Source organism: Leuresthes tenuis, unplaced genomic scaffold, assembly GCF_036924035.1.
Source record: "Leuresthes tenuis unplaced genomic scaffold, fLeuTen1.0.hap1 SCAF_21, whole genome shotgun sequence".
In the NCBI taxonomy this organism is placed as follows: Eukaryota; Metazoa; Chordata; class Actinopteri; order Atheriniformes; family Atherinopsidae; genus Leuresthes; species Leuresthes tenuis.
Window position 1 is genome coordinate 10,096,381 of NW_027325375.1, and position 25,734 is coordinate 10,122,114.

A 25,734-nucleotide genomic window follows, 5' to 3' on the forward strand; every position below is an offset into this window, starting at 1 on the left:
TAAACTATGTTTAAAAAAAAAGAAAAAAAAAGTAAAGTGTAAAGCTGCTGCAGTTAAGGACTTGGTGTTTGACAAGCTTCACTTATCAATTCAACTCAATTCAATTTATGTCAGTATAGTTTTATTTATCTGTAGCCTAATTACAACAAATGGCATCTCAGGGCACTTCAAAGATACAGTCCTATTCAAACCAATTAGAATCCAATTAAGTGTAAGACTATCATAATTAAATAAAAATCAAATTAATTAAATTCCAAATAAGTCAAATTCATATAGACCCTATTAAAATGTAGCTTAGCTAAGGAAACAAACAGATTGCACCGAAACTTCACTTCGATCCAATCTGCCATCCCAAGCATGCACAAGGTGATGGTGGAAAGAAAAAAAACAAACAGTAAAAGAGGGGACAACAAGCACCATGACACCAGGCCAGGGATACCTGATGAGAACTGAGAACATTAACTTGCTTCAAAACAGCAACATCCAGCTGCTGTCTGATTTACAATCTGATGTGAATATTTATAGCAGTCAGGTGGGCCGACAGATCAAAAATAAAGTGTTGATTAGTCAGACACCTGAAGGATCCTTTCCACATCATTCTTTTAATTTTTTCCTTTTTTTCTGCTGTTGGGACAGATTTAAGTTTCACATAATTAAAGGAACAACTTGCCCTGCAGCATTTGTCCTGCAAAGGCTCCTGCCAAATAATTTCAATTACAGCCCCTGGTTTCTTCTGTAAATCTGTAGCAGGGAAATCAATTATGTTTTTTTTTATTTGGTCCTATCTCCATTATTGAATGTTCTGAAGACAATAATGGGAGGTGATAGTGTTACTGTGGAAAATTAAAAAAAAAAATCACCATTAAGAAGCACACAGGTTTGTGGTCAGTTTTAGGTTGCTATGAGTTATGTTCATCTTCTATAATAATCTCAACTGAAGCCCCAAATTTAACCTTTTTCTGGAGCTTTTCAACCTGATTATCCATCTGATTATCTTTACAACCACATGGAGTCGTTTCAGTCCTCTCTCCCTCTTACATTTTCTAAAGCTTTGGATCCATGTGAAAGTTCAGCTGTTAAAAAACACCCAGGACCAGGAACAAAATATGTACTGCTCCTGATCTGTCTCTTTTGAAGTCCAAGCTCTTCTTCCTTTACGTTTAATGGCAACACCATGAAACACAATTGCATAGTGTAAATCTTATGGTTAGTGTGGCAAAAAAGAAATAGTAGTTGTGTTGTTTGACTGAATTTTTCTGACCATCGACTGTTTAAAACACAGCATGTATAACAGCCACTCTGTTCTTTCCCTTTGTTATGTCGCTCTTTTCAAACTGGATGTTATGAGGCAGTGTTGGAGCTGACTGAGAACAGTAGAGACTAGGCCCTCCCATTGGGTGGTGACTTGTTAATGATAACACAGCCATGCCCTAATGAATACCCTGCTTTATTGTCAATTTTATCTTAAGTGCAGCCATTACATAACATGAACGCTGCATGCTAGTAAGTACATTTTGCAAACAGTAATTAAGACTTAGAACCAAAACCATTAAGAAATTGTTCACTGAGGACACTAATTCAGTGAAAAGTAATCTGCTTTCATACACGCATTGGCATCCTGAAATGTTTTTCATCTGGCCCCCAAGTGAAATCTCTGGAATATTAGCAGTTGGGACAATATATGAACGTCATGGTAAATATTCCGGAGCATTTGTTGCTGCTGTGCAAGTGAGCGCCTTTGTCCGAGTAAGAGTTTGTTATTTCTATTGACCTGTATGCTGCCTCGTGCCCGCTCCCTGATATTTTGGATATGTCCAGATACATGCCGTACTCATATCAACCCAGTAGGAAGCCTCGTCCGCTATACTAAACATGTTGGAAAGAAGTGATTTCCACAGGTACAAGGATGTAACAAGGATGTACATAATAAGAGAGGGGCACATTCTCTCTGTGTGCTTTGTGAATGGCCTTTGTGGTGCTATTCAGTTTCTCATCCAGTCTCCAACAGATTGCTCACCCAGTGTGGTGCTAAAGGTATGACCTTGTAGCTCACCCCCAACTCATCCAGCCTGTCACCCCCTGACCTGCTTCCCAACTCTGCCTGTTCTGCTGGCCTTCAGCATGTTTGCCGCCTACTCACCATCCTTGCTCCTTCTTCTGTCTGCTCTTGCTTCAGCTGCTGCGACATCAGCTTTCCTCAGCCTTTCTGACTTTACCCACCATTACCTCCACTCCCTCCCCTGAGCTTTTGCAATGAACTGCTCTTAAGCTTTGCATTTCTGATTCTGTGTCCTGCTCATATCTTCAACCAGTTGAATGTAGCACAAAATCTCAAACCACCATTCCCAGCTTTAAGGAACAAAGTCAAGAATTTATTCCATCAGATGTCTTTATAACTCTGTCCCTTTTTTCAACGTCTGTAAGGTAACTTGTCTTGTTGCAAATTATTTCCTATTAAACACCATTGAGTCTCAAAATTATGATAGCACACATGAAAATAAGAGAGCAAAACATATGAAAACAAATACCGGTACTGTAAGAGGTTTTCGTTATTTAGTTTTCAGTATGCATTTTTCAAACTACAGTCATGTGAAAAGAAAGAATAGTACACTCTCTCCCAGTGCTGAGGTTTTATGTATCAGGACATCAGGGAGTTTCAGACTTTGTCGATTTGCTGCTGTATTTGGGATCATTGTTCTGTTCGTGATCCAGTTTCAGTCAGGCTTTAGCTGACAGATGGCCTCACGTTTGAATCTAAAATTCATTGGTATCTAGACAAGGTCATGGTTGACTCAATGACTGTAAGGTGCTCTGGTCCTCTTGCTTCATAACAAGTCCAAATCATCACTGATGCCTTCGCTTTTTACACTGTCACAGCATTGAAAAAAATAGATTTAAAACTAATGCAATGCACAGTTCCATGAATGATGCTGTATCATGTTCTTGGCTAATGTCTTCTTCACATACAGAAGTTAATGGCTGAAAACCATGCTGCTCTGTGAAAGTGTTGTTGCACATACTATATTATACGATACATTAATGCTACAATAAAATCTAAAGTTACCATTATATCATTGGATATACTAAAAAATACTTACAGGCTAAAAACAGAAAAAAAAATTGCAACTCCAATTTTTTTCAGTGAGTTCCACCTCCATATGCATATTGTTCACTTGTGATGGATTAATGTGCCAGAAAGAAGAGTTATGGCACACTGGGCACAGCACAAGCATGTGCACATGCAGTCAAACACACACATACACACAGGTTTGTGTGACTGCAAAAACCCTAGGCATGATAGTAAATGGATAAATAAAATAAGCCCTAAAGTTTTCCCGAGGAAAATGATGGATCACTCTGCAGGAGATTGTCTAACCACAACAGATTTAGCTTAATTCTACAACTTTCTATTTCTAGGGAAAAGATTCAGTTTATGAAGAAAAAAAATCAAAACAGACAAAGCACCAAGTCTATTTATGAATACTGACAAAGAGGTGAGGCGTGTGTCTGGAACAAACAGAAGTCAGTTTCTGTGTAAAATAAAGTCTAATCATAAATCCAAGTGAGGTCAGATGGAGTATGACCCTGCAAGAAAAAAATGTATGCTTACAATTGATTTTCTGCTATTTCACGTTCCATTCGGCCGTGGCTGATATTTTCAAGGGCCAATTAAAGCAGCTAAAAAGAAAATCTAACACTGTTAAAAATCAATATTGGCAACTATGTCTAAATGTCAAAACAAATTTTGAAGATATTCTACATTGTGCGTTGATATACAACTATATAACTAAGACATCTAATCACAGAAACCAATCTTGTGTAAAGTTGTGATTTTTGCTTGAAACCAATTTAAAAAAAACAAAGCAGAAACTCTTGTCACAACAGATTAGATGCTGCAGACTAAATTTTGTGTCTCACTTTCAACCTCCCATAGTTTATGTTTCTGGTTCTTGACATAGTCATTAGTTAAGATAGATACTTAAAATCAAATAAACCTCTTTAAAAAATATACAAAATATACAGGACTTTGCAAAAGTTTTTGATACAGCCCTAATTTCCTTGCATTTTGCTCAAACAGCCAGACATAGTATAGCAATAGTTTTCCAGGCTTTTTGAGGATCTTTCAACATTTTGCTTTGGACATTGGCTGCCTCTTCACTTATTTTCAGAGAAATATGTCTGTTTGTTTGTTCAGCCAAACCATCATTCTAGCTTAAAAAGGCACCTAACTCAAGGAATGAACCAGTGTTGGGTCTACACATAAAATACAACTTAGCAAAGAACTCATTTTAAATTGTATCTTTAGGCACTTTAAACAGCCTGTCACAAAGTCATTTGTTCCTATTTCTTTTGCTGCATCTACATAAAATGCCAAACATAACACATTTTGACAAATACCCTCTCGGCATCAAAACCTACTCTCTGTCTGCTAGAATATGGAAAGATGGAAAGTGGCTCAAAAGGAGCGATGGCTGACACTGGTCTTCTGTGATTAATTCCCTATGCGTATATGTAGTTGTTTTAAGTATCTCACTTTTTCCAGAATACTTCAGCTTCGTATTTCTTTGTTAAACAGCTAACACACACATGCATACAAAGTGCATATTACTGATTGACTGACAGCAGACTTAGTCACGTTTGCCTGAAATTAATCTATTTTGATAAGAAAAGTACTATCTGGTTTCCACATCTTGTCCTCTCTGTCAGTCAGATGGTGCATAAAAGTTCATTTTCATAGTTTTCTTCACACCTCATCGTTGTCATAGTGCTCCTTTAAAAATGTTATTTATTTATCATCCATATTGGTTGAGTCAGAATTACTATTATTGGTATCAAAGAACAGTTACTGTAGGGCCATGTACTCCTCGATGCATATTTGAATCAATATGTATGTCATATTCACGCCTTGTGACTAAACATATTCTTCATCCATTATCAAAAAGTAATTTATGTCAACTGACGCTATTCCTGCCGTCCTCAGTTCTAAATGAGTTAGACTAATGCAGGGTGTTGCCCGGCCAACTGTAAACATGCCTGTGGTCAGAAATGACAACTGAATGATGAAACAATGCTTTTCAGCTTGGTGTTACGTTAATCTGGTGGAAGTGATTCTAAAGGGAACCCGAGGAAGTGGCTGTGATTTATTTCAGTCTGTTAACACCCTTTTCTTCGTTTAAGCAAATTTACAAATGATCCAAATATCAAATGATTATGTCCACTCCTTGTTTTTTCAACAACAAGTGCACGGGGGCGGCTGTAGCTCAGGAAGAATCGAAAGGTCAGTGGTTCGACTCTGGCTTCTACATGTCAAAGCGTCCTTGGGCAAGACACTGAACCCCACGTTGCCTCCCAGTGTATCCATTAGGGTATGAATGTGTGTATAAATGATTAGAAAAGCACGTAGTTATGTATCTTAAGACGTGCTGTGTGAGTGGGGTGAATGCGGCATGTAGTGAAGCGCTTTGAGTGGTCAGTTAGACTAGAAAAGCGTACAAGTACAAGTCCATTTACCACATTTGTCTTGAAATAAATTGTATAGAGTTTTGATAGCACCCACAGAGGATGAGCACTTTTGCACAGTCCAGCTCATTTCCTTCTGTGCAAACGAAATTAACTTCAGATTTTTGAGGGCAGTTTAATTAGAATTAGTCAATATTTAGTTTCAAATTAATATTTCAATTGTTTGAAGGCAGAAAAAGTTAATTTGCTGGGTGGGATAGATTTAGTGTTTAACTTACTTCAAACTATCAGCTTTAAACTTATGAATAATTGGCATAAATATCAGTTAATCTTCAATTCAGTCTAGTTAAAATTCACAAGACCGGTATTCACCAGTGGCTAAGTATCAAACTAATCATCTGGAATGGCAAAACTGCTTTGGTCAAGTTCATTATTCAGTCTATTGGCACTGATTCAGTCTTTGGATTTTAAACTAATACTGGGAAGGGGGATCTGCAAATTTCAGACTGAAATTAAGCTTCAAATGAACATTTGACGCATTAAAAATAGAAACTAGGGAGAAAGATTGTCTCCCTGAGAGCAATCAATTTGTTTGCGATGTATTCCAAAGAGCATGTGCTGATGAAGTGTAGCAATCTGGTTTTCATTTTCATCCAAATTGCCTCATTTTCTTTTACCCACAGTTACTGATTTCCCATATTCCCAACAGTGTCTCCAACAGATACCCTCACAAGTCTAAATACAGTATGTAAATGAGTGCAGTTAAAAGAGAGTGTTTGCAGACTTGAATGAGCTGTTGCACCTGACTGATTGACCGGAAACATGGTCCCAACAAAAGAGTTAAAATTATAAAACTCATTCAAGAAGGTTAATCAGTTTGGAATTTGGCAAAAGATTCTGATCGTTCCCATTTAGGTGTGTCTAAAATTCGGATTAAGTACAAACAAAATGGGAATGTTGTAAAATGGAAACATTCAGATTGACCGAGGAATACCAAAACCACTTTACCACTTTACTTCTCACTTCCCAGATAAGTGAATACAGCTTGATTTGAACTTGATGTTGCATGGAGGTGTAGACAAGGAATTTGCAACTTTAAAATGAACCTGCCCGCTGAATGACATACTTAGTGAGGGTTGCATTTTTTCTCTGAGTGTTGGAGTTGGTAGTAGCTTTAGATAACATAAAATATATGCTCTCAAGCACGGGAAAGGGGATTTTTCTCATATGTCCCCTTTAATGCTTTTTTTTTGTTTGTTTGTTTTTAAATTTAATTGCATGGGGGGGAAAAGTTCAGTGATCAGTTCTGAACTACACTGAATAATGAATGATGAGTGATCTACATGCCTGTCTGTGATCAAGGTGAGAATAGCTCAAGTTGCTCCGCTGCTTCCAGCCCAGCTCCCTGTTGAATTTGTCATTGGAGCGGCAGGAGACATGAAGCAACCCAGAAACACTTTATGTGGTCTAAAGCGAGGAGCTTGCCTGTCACTGTGAGAAGCTGTGCTTGGCGTCATGTCTGCTGCTGAAGTTGGGAACCAAATCTGTGGTAGTATATTACCAGTGCTTACGGCAAACAGAAGATCAATGATCAGACCAAGCAGCAGATTGACGCTGACCTGCTGAGTCTCTTCACTGAACATGACGAATACTCCCTCATGCAACTGCATATGACTTGCAGCACACTACATTATTTTGTCCTTATGCCCCCCTTCTGCACTTCTCTCCCTACATGCTTTCAATAAATCACACTTGGGGTGTAAGGTGCAACAAAATATCAGTGGGAAATTTGTTCATGCAAGCCATGGTCTTCATGGGTTCTTACCTTTGAATGTGGCAGGAACATATGAGGAAAGTACCTTTATGGCAGTGACGCATCATTACACATCTATCGAAACATACACACATCAGTTCAAAGTGAAAGTCTAAACAGACCATGAGAACAGGTCATTATTCTCCACATTCTTTTTTTTTTTTTACACTCATTTTATTGATGCTGATAATGAATGCTTCCTCTAGACGATATAAACCTTCAGTTGGACCCTCAGTAGTTTTTTTTACACTAAAAGAAACTCTTGCTAGTTTAAATTCTCACTTTTAACGATTTACAGCAAAGGTACATCTACATCATCAAGTTGAGCAGCAGTACGAGCATTCCTTACACACTAATTGAGACACTAGATTCCTTTCCTTTATGCTCCAAAATAATGTCTTTTGCCTGATTGGAAGACTGGTGGGAAATCTTATTAAACAGAATTGGACATGATATAAACCCAGAATACTGAAAGCACTTTATATTTTCTGAGAGTCAAAATGTTTTTTATTGCTGCCGCGTGGGACTCCCCGAGTGCGCAGACACGGTTTTATCTTAGTTTTTAATGAGCATGAATGCAGCTCCATCCAGCTGAAAGTGTAAGTTGTACTGTGAATAAGAAAATAGAAAGAAAAAAAAACATTTTATTTGATGCTTAAGTCAAATGAAATGTGAAAGCTAGAAAAATTGATTTTTCTATATTTGAAGTAAAGCCGTGTTGCAAAAGGAGTATGGGTTCTGTATTAAGTAAAAAGAAAAAAAACCAGAATCCAATATTTTTAAACCATTAAGACCCTAGATTTAATTGAAAAGTTATTGAAAATGTTATGATAGGGCAAAAACAAAAAAAATTACATGTTGTGACAAAACATTAGCGCATCTTATTGAGCATTTTAAAAGCAGGTCATCAACACTGGGTGTAACACATTGGGTACAAAATGAGAATCCCAGGGAGGCTGGGTCTTTTCAGACGTAAAGCTGGGATTTACCTCTGTTTACCTTTTTTCTCAAAGACTTTAAGGGCAAATTGTTTAGTAGTTTTCAAAATAATCTCAAATTAAAACTCATGTACACTGTGATTTCAGTAAAATATGCATTAAAAACAGACATGATTCTATAGTGGAAATTACTACATGTGATGAGTAACATAACTTGTTACCAGCAAACAGTGCATAAGCTGGAATTCTTGATTTTTTTAAAGATGTTTTAGAGCAGAAGGCCTGACGAACTTGTGTAAGAACCAATAATGCTTTCATTCTACATTTATCCAGGTTATGGAGCAAAATATGCCACCATCCAACGATTTTCTTAAGATAGCACCAAAGCACGTTCTGCTTGTACCGCCCCAATTCAAAAACAGGTTGTAAATTGAAACAGAACGAATCTCTTGAACATATGTTTTTTTCACAATACAACAAAGAGTACATATCAAATGTTGAATGTGAGACATTTTACTATTTCATGAAAAACATTAGCTCATCTTGAATTTAATGGCAGCATCATGACTAAAAAAGGTTTGGACGGTCTTACATGCCTACATTAGCCTTTTGAACTCATGATATGCCTAAGTTTTGAATTACTGCAACTGCTAAGTATAATCAAAGTTGGTACAAATGCAACATTTTCAAAGATCCAAAAACGTGACATGCTGATACTTTCTTTGAAAGTTCTCACATACCTATACATTACAATACTGTCACAAAGTTATATTGTACAACTGTAATATATTTAAAACAAAACAAAAGAAAGTGGGAGAGGCTGGACGGTGGCTTTACATCACTGCATGTCATGTAAGACATCTGAGTCCAAGTCCCATCTGACCCAGTATTGCCTAAAAATGTTTTCCTTTTCAACTCTGGTGTCAGTCACAGTTAGTTAGGGTCAGGCATGAAAATACATGGTTATGGCTTGAATACCAAATACATCCGTGGGTTACATATCGCATCACGTCACCAACACGCAATATAAAACAGCACCATCTCAAAATGGCTGTTTCAAAGTGACACTATTAGTTTTCAAAAAGTGGATCAAGACATCTTTTCCTGTGAGATCAGAATGATTTGCAAATAATGGATTTCTACTTTTATTTACATTCTACAAAGAAGTCTAACTTTTTTTTCCTTTTTTGTTTTGGAGAAAGAGTCATAGAGGCATAATTAACCTTACATAACACAGCACATGCTGTATACAGATCATCACAACGTATGTGTCCCTGGTTGTTGTATAACCTTTTTTCTTTGCTACAGTAACTTTTTATGAGTGGAACACAAATTAAGCGTGTAACAGCCTGCATCTATAATCTAAATATAATATGAGAAAAGGCACAGTAAAATTTAATCAAATATTCAGAAGGTCTGCCAAAGTTAGTCTTGCTCCATTTTTGTGGATTTAGATGGCAGGCCAATTTAGTCTGAGTACACTATGACTGCAAGCTCTAGCCTTCATCTTGAAAGAAATGATGGGCATTTTCATTATGCTTTCCATCAGGACAATTAACACTGACAAGCAAAGAGATGCATCAGGCCTCTTAATGCTTGTTTGCGCAAAACACGAAGTGCTTCACTTCTAAGAGGATGAACTGATGAAATACAAATGTAATACCTCTGGAAACAGAGTAAAAATTTGTTTTACCATTCTGTAAACTTTGAGATAATTACAAGACTTCCCACACTGTAAAGTATGAAGAGGCAGCAGCTGCGGAGATACCCCTCCCCCCTCTTTCTTGGCAAAAATTCCTTCGACAGCAGCAGAGCTTTGCAGCCAAGCAGTCAACTCAGTGTCCCTGACAGTCACATGAATAACACGACTTTCTTGGGACACTTTCGAATTTATTGGTCAGATCAGAGTTTATAGCCACACAAAGAAGAGGTATAACACAGTGAATAGCAATGAATATAGGAGTCCGTTCACAGTTACATGAAATGATAATCATTTATATGGTTTCAGTTACAGGTTTCTAAGAGCAACACACCTACTTCAATACCTGAAATGGTTAGGAAGTTGATTTTGATGAATATTTTCACTTATATAAATGATGTATGTTTTAAGATCGCAGGTACATACTTACATACACACACACACACACACACACACACACACACACACACACACACACACACACAGATACTACATACATCCAGATTTATATGTATATATATATATATATATATATATATATATATATATATATATATATATATATATATACATACATATACATACGTGTGTGTATGTAGGCCTAAATATTGAGGGCTTAATCTGATCTATTGTGACTGTATAACATAAAACATAAAAAAAATGGCATTTCTGTGACATGCTTTCGTCATAGTAGCACAGGCACTATAGCAGCTTATTTTTCACCCATACATTTACACCTCGATTCAAGTGGATCATTTTAGGATGTGGCGTGACCCCTTTGATTCAACTCTGCCCCTCTCTTCCTGTGGACAGGGCTTTTCAGAGATCTGAAGTACATTCCTTATCAGGACATAAGAACTAGACTACTATCTGCTCATATAGTTCTTATGTAAAGTGAACTATATAACTAAAGATGAGCTCTGATGTCTAAAGCAAAGTAAAAAGCGAAGAGTTTCAATTTGCCACTTCTGAGCTACAGTGAACGCTTCATCATGGGAAGTTGAAGGTAGGTGGAGATACAGAAGAAGGAGGCTGGATCACTTTGTAAACTGACATAAGTTTGAATTAAACGTTGGGGCCCAAAACTAAATGTCAGGGTTTATCTTTCTTCTTAATTTGGAGTTGACAATGACCTCAGGCAACCAAATAAGTGCTTTCAAGAACACACAAGAACATTTTTTCAATATTTCTCTTTTGAATATTCTGCAGATTAAACTAATTTCATTTCTCCATCTGTGATGATGAAATGTTTGAAGATATTAACTAAATAATCTCTGGTTTGAAGACCAGAAGTGAATTCTGCCCAAGTCTGGCTTTTCACTTCCACAGGCTTCTAATGTTCAAAAATCCTTTGGATTAATTATTCATCTCTGACCAGGTTTAGTGGATTGTTAGAGTCCTCATCATACCCCATGATCTTCGTAAAGAGATATCCTTTACACCTGCTGTATGTGTAATTGAACTCCTATTGCTCATTTTGTCATTTATAGAATTTTATCTAGACCTGCTATACGGTGTGTAAAATAGAAAGACTTATATGCAGTGCTGTAATCGGACAGACTTACAAGAAGAGAAATCAAACGAGTGACTGAAATGTTGCAGTAAGTGAAGCAAAGCTTTCTCCTTGATTCATATTCATGAGCTGGTGAACGATTTGAATCAGTTTTGTAAGTGTTAGAAAATCATTTCCTTATTTTCCAGAAAATGATTGAAATTTAAGTTTAATCTGTCATTCATACTAAATAGACATCCTTTGTGGTGTTTGGACTTGGATTTTTCACTTCCTTTGTCCTTTTCAGACATTCTTTAGACACCTGCAGGGACTGAGCTGCAGGAGGGGATGTTTTGGAGCAGCTTGATTTTTTCAATTTTGTTTCATTAGCCACTGATCATTTGACTAAGTCATAATGATTTCATGTCCTGATGGGAAGTTTCACGTACGACTGAGTTTATGTAGAATGACATCCACCTGCAAACCCACAGAAACTGTCCTTAGTTGTATCGTCCATGTTGACTGTGGGGCTTGACAAATGGCTTTGTTTGTGAGTCCTGCAGACTATTTCTCTGATATGAACCACTGGGTAAATGCTTTTCACGTATGCAGATAAACATATCAACTTTTGATAGATGCTTTAGCACAAAACTTGCTTGCTACCATTCCCTGATGCTGAATGTTGTAAATTTGCTTTTGGTTTTACATAAGGGATTTGAGTGAAACATCAACAACTCAGATGTATTGCTATGATATTTTGTGCTTGCTGTAACTCAGGTCCCCACGGAATAAAAAATAATGACCTTTTAACTTCTCATCTTGAGCCATTACCAAGTCAAACTTCAACCTGTCTAATACTTTCAACCATTTGTAAAAATAAACATATTTTTGTCATCCTCAGTTTTACTTCAGCTTTTGTACTAACTGCAGCAGTCTAACGTGCTGACAATATAATTAAGTTTAGAATGTTCTCTCGGCTCTCTATGCCAAGTTTAGGTGCAGCCTCTCTGAGCTCTTGGCAAGGCCATAGAAATTAATCCTGTTGACTTTTATTAAAGTCAATGAAGTCCTCCACTCAAAAATATATTATTATTATGTCTATGCCTACTGAAATATCTGACATTGACTCTCCTGACCTGTTTTTGTGCAGAGTTTATCTGGAGAAGAGATTTCACGTGTCCTGAAGTGTTAAAAATTCTCGAAAAAAAAAAGTTTAGATTCATAAGTACACCAGTTAGAGCTCGTTCCTAACAAAACCAGCTGCTATCAAATGATGACAAAATAATTTTTTATACTCATACTTTATCCAGCACAGAGCGAGAACAGTGAAAGTTCTGAAAGCAAGCCACAGTGACTCACAAGCGAACTAATGATGCCAAGATCCTCATTATACATGCACAGAAGGGCAGTCGATTCATAAAACAAAGTATATCCGACATTGATCAAGACATTTTGCGGCTTCTAGCGTTCTCTGCAGAGGAACATCGTACATGTAAGCATAGCTGAATTAACTGCACAGACCTTGTCTTTAAGTTGCCTGAATGGTGATTGTGTCAGATTACACTGTGGTTATAAAATCAGGATTTTATTACAGCAGTAAAAGATTGCAAATGTTTCAATCAACCACAATTGATTTTCAGTCACAATTTCTGATACAGTCTGACAAAAAGAAAAAGAAACAATATGTGAATGAGAGCAGCTTTACTGGGACGTTTCATATGGTTTTAGTCAGACTAACATATTTACATACATTTTAAAATTGTGGTTTGGCATTTATTATGCTACATTATTAATCCTTTTGATGTGATGACAGTTTAAATGTATTAAGCCTAAAGGCAATAACTGCTAAAGGTTTCCTTTTCTGTGTTAAAATGGTGACACCAAGGGGTCTCGTGAATATACTAGTATATATGAGGCTACCTGAGTGAGAAGGAGATGATGATTACTCTTCTGAGTACGCTTCATATTCAGGCTCAAAAATGTAAGATTGGATGTCTATCGCGTTTCCTCTTAAGCTGAATTCAGAGATTCAGTTGACTTAAACATGGGAACGTGCATCAAGCACCATCATAATGTACGCTACTTGTTAGGGTTTGTAGATTTTTGGACTTTGGTTTTGATTTTTCTAGTCTTGGTGTATCATTTAGTCTTTGATCGTCATTAGGATTTATTCTGTTATCTGTGATTTGTGCATTCATTAGTCCTTTGTTGCTCTCTGTTCTTGCTCTCAGTTGGTTTTTGTTTATGCTTAATTTGTTTGTGTCCTTGAGTTATTCTGGGTTTCTTAAGTCTGTATTTGTCTAGTCGTTAGTGGTTTATAGTAACACTCATGTTTTGTCTTTGTTAGTTTTTACTTTGAGTTGCAGTTAGTCTTGTCTTGTCATAGTTCCGGTTTGTTCTTGTTCCCACCTTCCTTCAGTAGTTTTCCGTTTTCCCTTTTTTGTTTTTGTCTAGGATTTTGTCAGTTCTCTTCTGTTTTCTCGTTTGTGATTAAGTCATGTTTTTTTAATTATGTTCTGCTCTTGTCATTAGTCTTGTCTTGATTCGGTTATGTTAGTTCCTGTTCCATTCTTTCACTTATAGTTACCTCAGTTTCCATGTCCTGTTCATTAGTTCCGCTCATTTCACCTCAATGTTCAATTGTGTCAGCTGCTACAATTCACTAATCACTCCTCAGTATTTAAGCTCCCTGTCTTCTCATAGTCTTTGTCGGATCTCAACATTACAATCTCTTGCTCTGTTGCAAGTGTCCTGGCTCTTGTTTCTATTCTGGTCAGTCTAGTCTTTTCAGATTTAATCAGCGTTTTGATTTTTTTTCTCCAGTTCAGGTTTGATGTATTTCTGGCTTCACTGCGCCTTTTGTTTGTAATAAATAAGTTATTTTGACCTCCGGCTTTTGTCTGTGTCTGCATTTGGGTCTTCCACATCATACCACAAATTGTAACAGTACTCCTTGATTGGTTAACCTCACCCAACCCTATGGAGGGTGGGTGAAAATCTGAAGAACAATATCTGAAAAGAACATCATGTAATATGTTTAAATAAGATTCAGAAAGCAGCATGTATTTATGTCTAGATAACCTCAACCCACTTTCATTAGTTTTGTTTCCAACCAAGACCTTTAAAAGACAGTAAAAGTATAAGATCACTTCTGAACACAGTCTATTTATTTATTACAGCTGAGTCATTGTGTCAAGTTGCATCTGTTGGTAAATTGATGGGTAATTATTCATATTCTTTGTCACAGTATAAACGATTCCATTGCTCATTTAAAATGATTTATTGGTGACTTATAAGTCTCCCCTCTATTTTGCCATCATCAGATGCATCTATCAGGCAACAATTATTTTTTCTGACAGGCTAAAAGTGTGATCCTTCACGGTGATCAAAACTCTCACCAACCATTCCATCTCTCTGTCCCCATAAATGAGCTGTGAAGCATCAGTAAATCACAGCCCAAGCGCGATAACTTGTACCACTTCCTTCATAAGGACCTCTGAACCTGTCTTGGTTGATGCATTTACATGCACTTTATATCGGGTAGCTCCTTCACTTGAGAGGAGAAAACATCAACAGCAGCAACTCTTACAGAAAATAGGTTTTTGTTTCATAATATACATGGACAAGATGTTAAAAAAGGGAGACAATAGTATAAAAAAAGTGGTATGGCTGTGAAAAGACTGAATAAACTTAATGAGTAGATTTTGCTTTTTTACAAGTCAGTTTCCAACTGTCTTTCATGCGATCCCTCTCAATTTTAGTTGGAACACTTAAGTCACCAAGTTAGCTACTGAGATTAGAACAAAAGAGACAAAAGAAAAAAGCCAATCAAACATTATTCTAAGTAAAGAAACAAAAACAAGGGTGAAAACTATAATTATCTCCCAAAATGTGTGTTGCAACCATTCTTCACAGCTTTTCGACCGTGTTCCGAGTTCAACTTTAATCTCTCGTAGCAGATGATGTTTGTGCATGAGTCTTCCTCAGTAATGAGGGAATAACACAGACATTTCAGGTGCTTTCACCCAGGTAATTTCAACAAACTGTTGCCTTTTTTTTTCAACCACTTTAACTGCTTACTTGTGTCGCCCTGTCTAACCTGTTGCAAAATCACTTTGTTCAAAAATATCAAGTGGTTATGTTAACTTAACCAATTGAGATAATGGTCAAAACTACAAAACAAACCCGCATTTTCCATTAATCATGGCTTCAACAGCCTTCAAAAGGATTAATCTTTCTAAACCCCTAAAAGTAAATTCTGTTCAGCAGAATTATGCATTGAGAGGATTTTTTTTTAGGAGAATGCTTTTAGTTCCCCTTAATGGCTTACGATAGCTTAGATGCAGTCCTACATCGTTCCCTTATTTGATATGCACACATTTGTTTACATGCTAATCAACCCCGTCTCCATCTCCACTGCTGCAGCTGCTCACCTGAAACTCTGCTCAACACTCGACCCTTAGGCATGGCAATGTTAACAAACAGCTAATAATACGATGCTAATGTTTCTGATCAACAAGTCTCATCCTGCAAGTTGATAGGACTGCTTCCTTAAACTTGTTACATATCACATCCTGGCAACTGCTGTTGGAAGACTGTAGTTTCAAGATGAAAGTGCTCAGCCACGATGCGACACTGATTTTTTATTTCACTTATAACCTTGCATATGAACTACATCACAAGGTCACAATAACAATGCCAAAAAGCAAAATGCATGATTTTCATAGCAGGATGTCTTTACGCTTTTACATCTTTAAGTTTGAAATATTCTATCCTCTTTTCCTTCATCAACCTTCATTTTTGTGTGGGCTCACTTGAAATACATTTTCAAGGAGCACTCTGCATGTGCTCATGCTTCTTAATGAAACGCATCATTTGTCATCCACAAGGTTCTCCATGTTTCTATGCCGATTTATGCAAACTCTATTCACAACGTGCAAAGGGTTTTACCTTGAGTACAGTTGATCCCAGTTCCAGTCCCACCAGGATCGTCCTGTCCACCAACTCTGCAATCCTGGGGTCGGCCACCTTCAGGGAGTCCTGTACCAGGTCTGTGACATCCACCTGCCAGTCTGGCCCCAGCATGGTGATAACCTGGTCAGTGCCCTCTGTTGATGTGGTGTGGAACTGGGTCAGCACCTTGACCAGGGCCCGCTGGTACTGAAGGGTGCAGCCTCGGCTCATGCGGCGCTCGTCGTCCTCATCGTCTGCGTCACTGTCTCTGGTGCTCCTTTGGCAGACAAAAACAGATGCATGAAATTCAAATGAAAAATGAAATCTGTTAAACATTCCTTTATCTGCAAAATTAAGATGGGAGAATCTGAGAGCCTAAGCGTAATAATCCTAATTTGTCTAAATTTATCCACAAGTTGCCATCATTATGAAATGTGAGCAGCTGATAAGAACTTTAAATAAAAAACACCCTCAATCATAACTTCTTTAAACCAAGCAACTGCTGCTACATACTCAGCACTGTGTCAGGATACTTTATCTCAATTTGTGCCGTCTGTTCTTAAGGGTCTCCACTCATATTATAATTTGACATCAAAATACTGAGGAGAAACTCGGCAGCACACCAAACAAATCCATTAGATTGTTCTGATGCAGTGGTGATGAGGAAAAAAGTCCTCCAATCCAGCAAAGAAGGAATGATAATGACTGCAAAGCAGTTATTGGATGGATTCCCTTGTTATTTCAGAGGAGCCCTAGGCATTAAGGTTAAACTTGCCACATACATCTCCTACCAAACTCAATCTGCTCAACAGCAAGATGTATGAGTGACCCAACTTCCCTCAGCAGGCTTGACAATCTGCCAGTTCCTCCTTAATAAACACTTTGCTTTAAATGAATTGAGATTTGGGAACAGGGTGGGCTATCAGCCAACAACTGAGTAAAGGATTTCCCACCCTTAATTCAAGGAATAATTATAAGCCAGTGTCTCATAAATGCTTTTCTTCAACAACAAGATGCATTGCTCTGTAGACTTCCACACACGTTCCACTTATTGGGTTTGATTACTAAGTCATCTGCTTCTCCACACGTCATCAGTCCCCTCAGTACCATAGCACTCTGCCTGTAACTTACCACTGCCAGGTTATATGACGCTGAAACACAAAATAGCCTCCCATCGAGCTTTCAAAAGTCTTTTGCAAGTATGTGCTTATAAGTAAATCAGAAAAGGTGGACTGCCTGTGAATCCCAAAACAACTTCTGAATATTTGCAGAAATGAGGTTGTAGGTAGTCATGTCTGCATTTGGATGTGGCAGAGGTGAAGGAGTCATTACTCAAACACATGTCATTGCATCAGGGCACTTGGGGATGCCTGCCACGCGGCACCATTACTGAATCAGGGTTCAGCTTAATCTGTTTTGATTCTGTGTCTGCTGGGTTATGTTTAGACATAAAATCAATTTGGTTAGATAAAACACCTATTGGAAACATCTCCAATCTGTAACAACTATTTACTAAATTTGGGATTGCAATGATTAGACTACTGCGTCTATGGAAAAAATACAAAAACATCTGTAAGTTGAACCCACTCAAACAACTGCTGTGGGTGGGTGAATTCATTGTCCCTCCAATCCCATCATGTAGTGACATTTTCTTAGGAACTCTTGGGGACAGATGCAAAGAACTGTATGTATAGTCATGACTAAAATTGCATGTATGGTATACACAAAGGTAGAAATCTACATAAACATTATTTTCTCCAGACTTATAAAGACAAGAGTATATATATATATTTATTTATAAATAAATCTCATTTACTGTGAAAACTATACACACACACAAAAACCCGATTTCCGCTTCCATTTTCAGCCTTTAAGGAAAGCAGACTCTCCACTAATTTGTCATCTACATATCATAACATCATTTGCACCAAAACCAAATAGACATGATATTGAAAGCAACATGAAAGAAGAAGCACATATTTACTGAACATAAAACAGAGTTTTCTTTGATAATCTCAGTTCTATAAGCAAGAACAGAACAAGAGTGCTCTCTAAATATGAATAAATTAAACAAGAAAAAAAGCAATCCTCTTTGTAAGTTTAGAGCAAAAAAACCCCCTCCAGAGGTAAAAAAAAAAAGAAAAGAAAACCCAGCAGCCTGAACACAGATTAGCTCAACATCACATCAGGGCTACAATGGAGGACCAACAATACCTGTTTCACCTGCAACAGATGATACATCACCTGTAAAGTGTACAATCTGTGTGGAGATGATCAGGGGGAGCCACAGATGTACACATGGATCATAATATGTTTGCCGTTTTTCTACACAGCTCTGTAAAAGTCTTTGAGACAATATTGTGCCAGGAAAATCACATTTCATTGTTGCTTCAGTCTCATTAGAGAGGTCTTATTCATGATGTTTGTTGTTTATAGCACCCACAATCACCGTAAATAAGTATATTACAGAAATCGACCATGAGAAATAGACAAAAAAAACAAAGAAAACTCCCTATCAATCTCTGTGAAATTCTTCTGTTTTATAGTAAATTATGAAGCTTTTTTTTCTTTTTACTCCCTTGGTTTAATTCTTCGACAGGCAGGTAGCAATCCACATTATCACCTTGCTGGTTGAGGAGAGCACGAAAAGAAATAAGATAGACTAGCTTTCAGAAAACTGTCTAAATTAATTAAATACCAGACTTTTGCGACAAAATTCAGAGTTTGGAAAGCAACGATGTGCTGCTTTCTTAACATGTCATGAGATGAAATTTGACGATTGTTATCCAGTGTAGAATTGCTTATCTACAACACAGGGGGAAAAAAAATCACTTGTGCATCTCCCGGTTTATCTATTTCCTGATGGATGGATGCATGGTAAATATGGTAAATGGACTGTGGACTCTTATATAGCACTTTTATAGTCTATTTGACCACTTAAAGCACTTTTACACTTCAAGTCAGATTCACACACACACACACACACACACACTCATACAGCACATCTTAGTCTACACAGTTTTACTGGCTACACAGTTTTTTTTTCAGTCTCACACACAGTCACACAGCCATGGATGTATCAGTAGGCAATGTAAGGTTCAGTGTCTCGCCCAAGGACACTGCGACATGCGGTCCAGGGAAACCAGAATCTGACCACCGACCTTCGGATTAGCTGCCGACCGCGCTCCCATCTGTGCTACAGCCGCCCCTTATAAACTTGGATCAGACATACCTGCACTTAAAGCTTAAAGTTTCTGTAATAAATCATTAGTAAAACCAAAAAACAATGTTGTAAAAATGTGATAAAATGATACTGCTTCAACCTCACCAATGGAGCTGTTACTGTGTTATTGTCTTCATTTTCACGCGCTAGTTTTGGTCAGGAAAAGAGTGTAGCTTTGTGTTAAAATATAAAATTTTATCCACATGTTAGAAAGCAAACTTCTTCGATCTGCAACAATAATGGCTTAGTTTTTTAGGTTACCAATTGGTAAGGGGTTCTGCTAACTCTAGCGGGACAAATGCTTTTAGATCTCAGACAGAACTGGTTGTTTTCATGATGATACTGTTGAGTTGAGCTGCAGGCCGAGCCCCTCTCTGGCTGAGAGGCAGGTTTGGGTGTGTCTCCCAGGCTTGAGGCAGAAGATTGAATGCACCAGGTGGAGATGATCTGGTGATCAGGGTTTGGAGGCACTCACTCACATGGCCGTGGAGAGCGAGCAGTGTTTTAAAGAAATGGTTGGAGAGTCTGAGTTTGAGAAAAGGAGACTGCAGTACTAAAACTTGCAAGGACAGAAGAAGGAGCCGGTGAGCTTTTGGGTGGTTATGTGACTTTGTAGCTCACATTGGGGTTGAGTGGTGGACTGGTTATGTAGTCAAATGTGGGTGGAAATGTGCTGTAGTTAAAATCATGTGATTGGAATGCAGGATAACTATGGGCGAAAGTACAGTTAAAATGTGGTGTGCTTTAAAAAATATTCAAGCTAAAAGTAATTGGATAAAAATTACTTGTGTGTATTCACAGGAGTTAAAAGCTGCTAAAGTTTAAGGTTAAAATCATCATTAAATAATGCTTTAAAAATTTATTTAATTTATTTTGGGATACTTATGGGTATTTTCTACTTATTTTGAGGTTGAGAGAAATTGATTAGGATTATACCCTTGCAATGCATTTTGATTCAAAGGAAGCTAAAACATATATGGAGCAGAAGCATGCCCAAATCCCTATGTGTTTAAAAAAAAAAAAAGTGTGCTATGTAGGTACCTTATTTGCAGGTAAATTTGAGGATTATTCGATTAACATTTGCTCACCATGAGGAGCACTGTTGTAACTGTGAGTTACATATCATCTGTGGCACTAGAGGAGCTTTGTTACGAGAATAAACTCTGAAGATGTATTCACCTTACCTGATGTTGGGCTTTGAGACCACTAATGAGACTACTATAACAGAGCCTCTGCATTGCAAAGCACAGAGAGAGAGGAAGGTTAAATAAGGTGAAATATTTTGAGTTTATTCTTATAAAACCCTGCATTACAACAGTGAACCTACTCAAAAACAGAAAACTGATGCACGAGAAAAACCTAATCTCCCTGTTCCGAATGATCATGCTGTAGACCTCTGTGTGCTGGAGAGTGCAGGATGTGGGATTCTAACTCACACTCAGTTACTCATTCATTTAAAGGTAAACAAAAACCCAATGAGACAATCCGACTCACTCTGTCTCTGTCAAATAGTTTCTCAACTTCAGGTCAGTGCGAGTTTACCTTCAAGAGTCTGTATTTGAAAATAAGGTTGATATTTTTTCTTCCCCAGGAGAACATTGTCCACTCTTATTAAAGTCTCTGATACAAGCATAGATGCTGAAGCTCCAGTGCACATGGACTGCTTGCTTGATTACACTTTCCTTTTTTAGAACACGTTGCTGGATAACGCGGCCAGTAAGCAATTCTGCTGCACTATAGCAGGGCCAAGAGACCCTGCTGTATTCAAAGGTTTAGAGTGTGTCACTTTGCAGGAGTGAGGGGATGTAGGATTACAAGAAAACAACATAAAGGCATAGGAGAGTAAAGAAGATGACAGGAGTGTAGGGAGTTAGAGGGTGTGTAAAGGGGAGCCAAAGTTTTGGTGAGACATGGAAGCAAACATGTTATAATAGTGAGCGATGGGAGGCCTGAGAGGAGTTAAAGAGAAGACAATAATTCAGTCAAATAAGATAATCATCATGATTAGGTGTTACTGGAGTGTGTTTGGGTTGACTAATGAGATATTAGATTGTATGAGAGATCTTGCTTTCCATCTTATGTCCAGGGGTTATTTACAGTGCTTTGTTAAGCCTTTGTAAAAAATCAACTAGTTCATTATCACGGCACATAATAACCAATGTAAATAAACAAGGCCAAGGTCAAGACAAACACAGCCTGCTTGCTTGTGCCAGAGGTATTGTCTGTGCTGGCGTTACTCAAGAATGATTTCTTGAAAATCTCTCTTTTGGCTCAGCCTCTCTGGCATTGACAATTAAGTTGCCAGTGTTGTAGACAGCTATTGGCACTTCTCTTGTTGTGTTTATGGCATGTGTCCAGATTGCTGTTTTGCAAGTCAAAAGATGTTTCAAAGTCTTCACACTTAAGTCAAAGTCAATTCAAAGTGATAAACTTTGGGATTAAGTCAAAATCTGCTCATCGGGTTTAATGCAGTATGAAGACCAAAAATGAATAGCTTTGAAAGGCGTTGGCACAGTGAATTCAGCTGTAATTATATGTACAATGATCTCACACAGAGAAAGTTAGAGGTGGCAGAATGTTTTGAATATTTACTTACACAGTCAACAGTGTCACAGGGTTTGTCAAACTCTATTTCCCTCCAGTGCATGTATACTGGGACATGGAGAGTGATACAATGAAATGGCAGAGTTAAATTACAGATGTAGCCCTACTCAACTGTGCATGTAGCTGTGCTGTATCTCTAAATTCATAAAAGCCATCAAAACCAAGGAAAAACAAGCTCTGGGAAGCATTACTCTGGGTGGAAAAACAAACTCAGTGACATGATGTTTGCCGATGAGATTAACTCGATTATAGCTATAGATGGGCAATGCTTCTTATCTGAGCAAGGGTAATTATCCTTGGATATATGGCGGTTAATGAATCGAATCACTGGCACAAAGCATGCAATACCCCAGTACGATAGGTAGCGCTGTACCCATTTCAACTATCGCTAATAGAGCCACTTCAGGTTGACGTCTTCACCACCACCAACAACAAAACTAAGGCATTTGAGAAAGATGGCGAACGAAGAGCAAGATGAAGCTACATCCCTCTACATCTATGATGAGCGTGGTTATGGCACAAATGCGATGCACAACGGCGCATTCTCCATCGCATTGTTTGTTTTTTTCCAATGGTGGCAACAACAGTAATATCGTCTCCTTCGACATCTGGGTGACGATCGCGGGAAAAAATCTTGGGCTTGCGCAGAACGCTCAATCCGATCCACTGTCGTCTACATGCACGTTGGATCGAGTTATCCTGGGGTCTTAATTCGATCGCAAGTAACCCGATCCAATTCGATTTCTTGTCAGATTAAGGTGTCTACATGAACTGAATAACTCAATCTTATTGTAATTTAGCCATTAATCTGATCCGATGGCACGCATGTAACCGCACTGAGTGACTGCGGGACATTAAAACATATTTCGTTTAGAAATCACAGAACTACAGCTGGTAAAATTACTGCAGAGCAACATAAACACTTGTATGTACATTATTAACCAAAACACTACATCTCGAGCTACATACAACTATTCTTTCCCAAATCAGTATCAAAACATAAAATTGTGCAAAGACCACAAGAAGTAGACTCAAGTTTTTCTTCTTGTTTAGGGTGAACTTATTCATGGAGGACCAAAGAAGCCTTTCTTACTGATAGGTTGAACTACTGATAGTGGTTCGATGATGGACTGGTTGGATACATCATTAAGTTATTTTTGTCTTGTAATAGCACATCATGGTTCAAGGATCAAGGTTACTGGTTTTTGTCAATCTTCGGTGATCAGATGTTTCACAATGGTGGTGGCATTTTGCAGGGTGATGATATGCAAAATCACACAGCGAAAATAGTTCATAATTGTCTTAGTTAGCTCAGCGGAGATGTGGAACACTTTGATAAGTCAACATTTTCACCAGGTCTTAACATAATCAAACATCTCTGGTGTGTTTTGGTGCAGCAAATAAGGGACAATTTTCCTTTCACAGTATTTCTGAAAAAGCTTGAACAGGATCTGCTTTATGAATGCATTAGAATTCTCACAGCAACTGTCAAAAAATTGTAAAACACTATTCCTCAACACATTTAAGAAATCATTTAAGAAATCCATATCAATACTAAGAAAAAATATATGTCATAGTGTTTCCATTATTTTCTCTAGCCCAAGGTCCAGCCCATGTGAAAACTTGTGTATATATGTTAAATGTTCTAAACAAAGGTTTTTTTTCTTTATTTTTCCAGGCTTAATCCATAGTGATTTATGCACAAGTACATTACCATGAAATGAGATGTGGGCTGTTTTTAAAACAAAACATGCAACTCAATCAATCATTCAAGGAATGCAAACATAAGCAGGAATTAATTTTCTTTCCGTGAAATAACATGTCTTTACAAGCTAAAGTCATCAATGTAAGCTGTTGTACAAGCTACGTGGGTTTAGTCTATACCTCTGGGTTATTTGGTAACAACTCAAATTAAACTGATGATTATGTTTCAATGTAAAAACATTGCATAGTGCATATCTAAACATAGTAACAATTTGGAGCCTGCCTGCTGCATCAGCCAAGTGAAAAATAAAACATGCAAGGTTACATAAAAAGATGTGTCTAACATCACCAGCAGGATATCACTGAAAACTCATAAGACTCTCGTGGGAAGGCGTTTCTCGTCAGTGTCAACAACCTCAACCTAAAATATTGCTCTAAAACTTGTATGTAAGTCTCAGCACAACATTTCCAGAACTACAAGTTGCCATTTCCACAGGCGCAAATGCATCCCCATTTCCATCAGAGATGCAAGGTTTTGAGAGCTGATAACAAGCTGGATGGTCCCTCTCCTTCTCAGTCCTGAGGATGTAAAATTGATGATTTCCAAATAAAATGTGTAATTTAAACTCGGCTGACCACACAACCGTTTTCCACTTTGCTTCAGTCAATTTCAAATGTGCTTTGGCCCAGGGATGACAGTGACACTTCTGGATCATATTCACATACTTGCATAGATAGAGCTTTAACCTGCATTTGTAGATGGCACAGTAAACTGTGTTAACAGTCAATGATTTCTGAGTCCTTGCAGTTGTTTCCATGACAGAATCATGTATGGTTTTTAATGTAGTGCTGCTTGGGGGCCCAAAGATCATGAGCCTCCAATATTAATTTTCAGCTGTGTTCCTTGAACACAGAAATGTCTTCAGAATCTCTGATTTTTTCATATTATGTACTGTAGATGATTGAATATTCAAAGTCTTTGCAATTCACATTGAAGAACATTTTTCTGAAATTTCTCCACAATTTGAAGACATGATTTTTGTAGATTTGCAGCCATCTTTAAGTCTGAAAGGCTCTGCCCCTCTAAGGTGCTCTTTCATTACCCGATCATGATATTGACCAGGTGCCTATTATCCTAATTAGGTGCAACATGTTTCTCCATCTGGTTCTTTTCAGTTCCACTTACAGCCTTTTCTAGCCCCCATCCAAAGTTTGGTTTGATTTGATTTGATATGCTTTCCATGTTCTACTGTGTGATGAAATCACGTGAAGTGTGACCAAACCTCAAACAATATCGAAAATAATGAGGTATAACATGTCACAAATCTGATAAAAGTACATACAGAATGATTCTTCATCTGCTCACATGTCACTTTATTAGGCTGGGACCTTTACAAAAATAGATGAATGATGTGCTAAAGTGGGCATTTAAGACAAATTTTGAATGGCAAAGTAAAATACTGTCTGTAGCCTATCATAACCCATTGGGGATCTTTAAAAAATGAGCATATGCAAGATTTTTTTCCAAGCACAAGGCTTATTTGGAATTCCTTCATTCCTCAACTACTCTGTAAACATGCAATTTGTATTCAGGTTGGATAGAAGTAGAATAGGTCTGTGGTGATGTACTCTGGCAATAGCAGCCAGCCATGTGAGTGTTAATGCCCCTATTAAACATTTGTTGTGGGGTTTTGGGATTGTTTGTGACTGCCCCACACACGACAAGAATGCTGGAATATTCTAATGAGTCTAGCTCCCTTAACCTCAGACCATATTATTTACTGGAGTACTGCCTCCAATAACCATAATCTCCCACTGGTGCAATTCCACCACATCTTTTGGTGTTTT

General features: G+C 37.7%; 1 protein-coding gene across 2 annotated transcripts in view; it reads right to left on the reverse strand.

Annotated features, from left to right (window-relative positions):
• Positions 1-25,734, reverse strand: part of tmem132e (transmembrane protein 132E) — a 394,285-nt gene that overhangs the window by 12,306 nt on the left and 356,245 nt on the right. For both annotated transcript variants that reach the window (XM_072374892.1, XM_072374891.1), the window contains exon 7: positions 16,353-16,632. In XM_072374892.1, the coding sequence (XP_072230993.1) occupies positions 16,353-16,632 (280 nt within the window). The remainder of the gene's footprint in view (positions 1-16,352; positions 16,633-25,734) is intronic.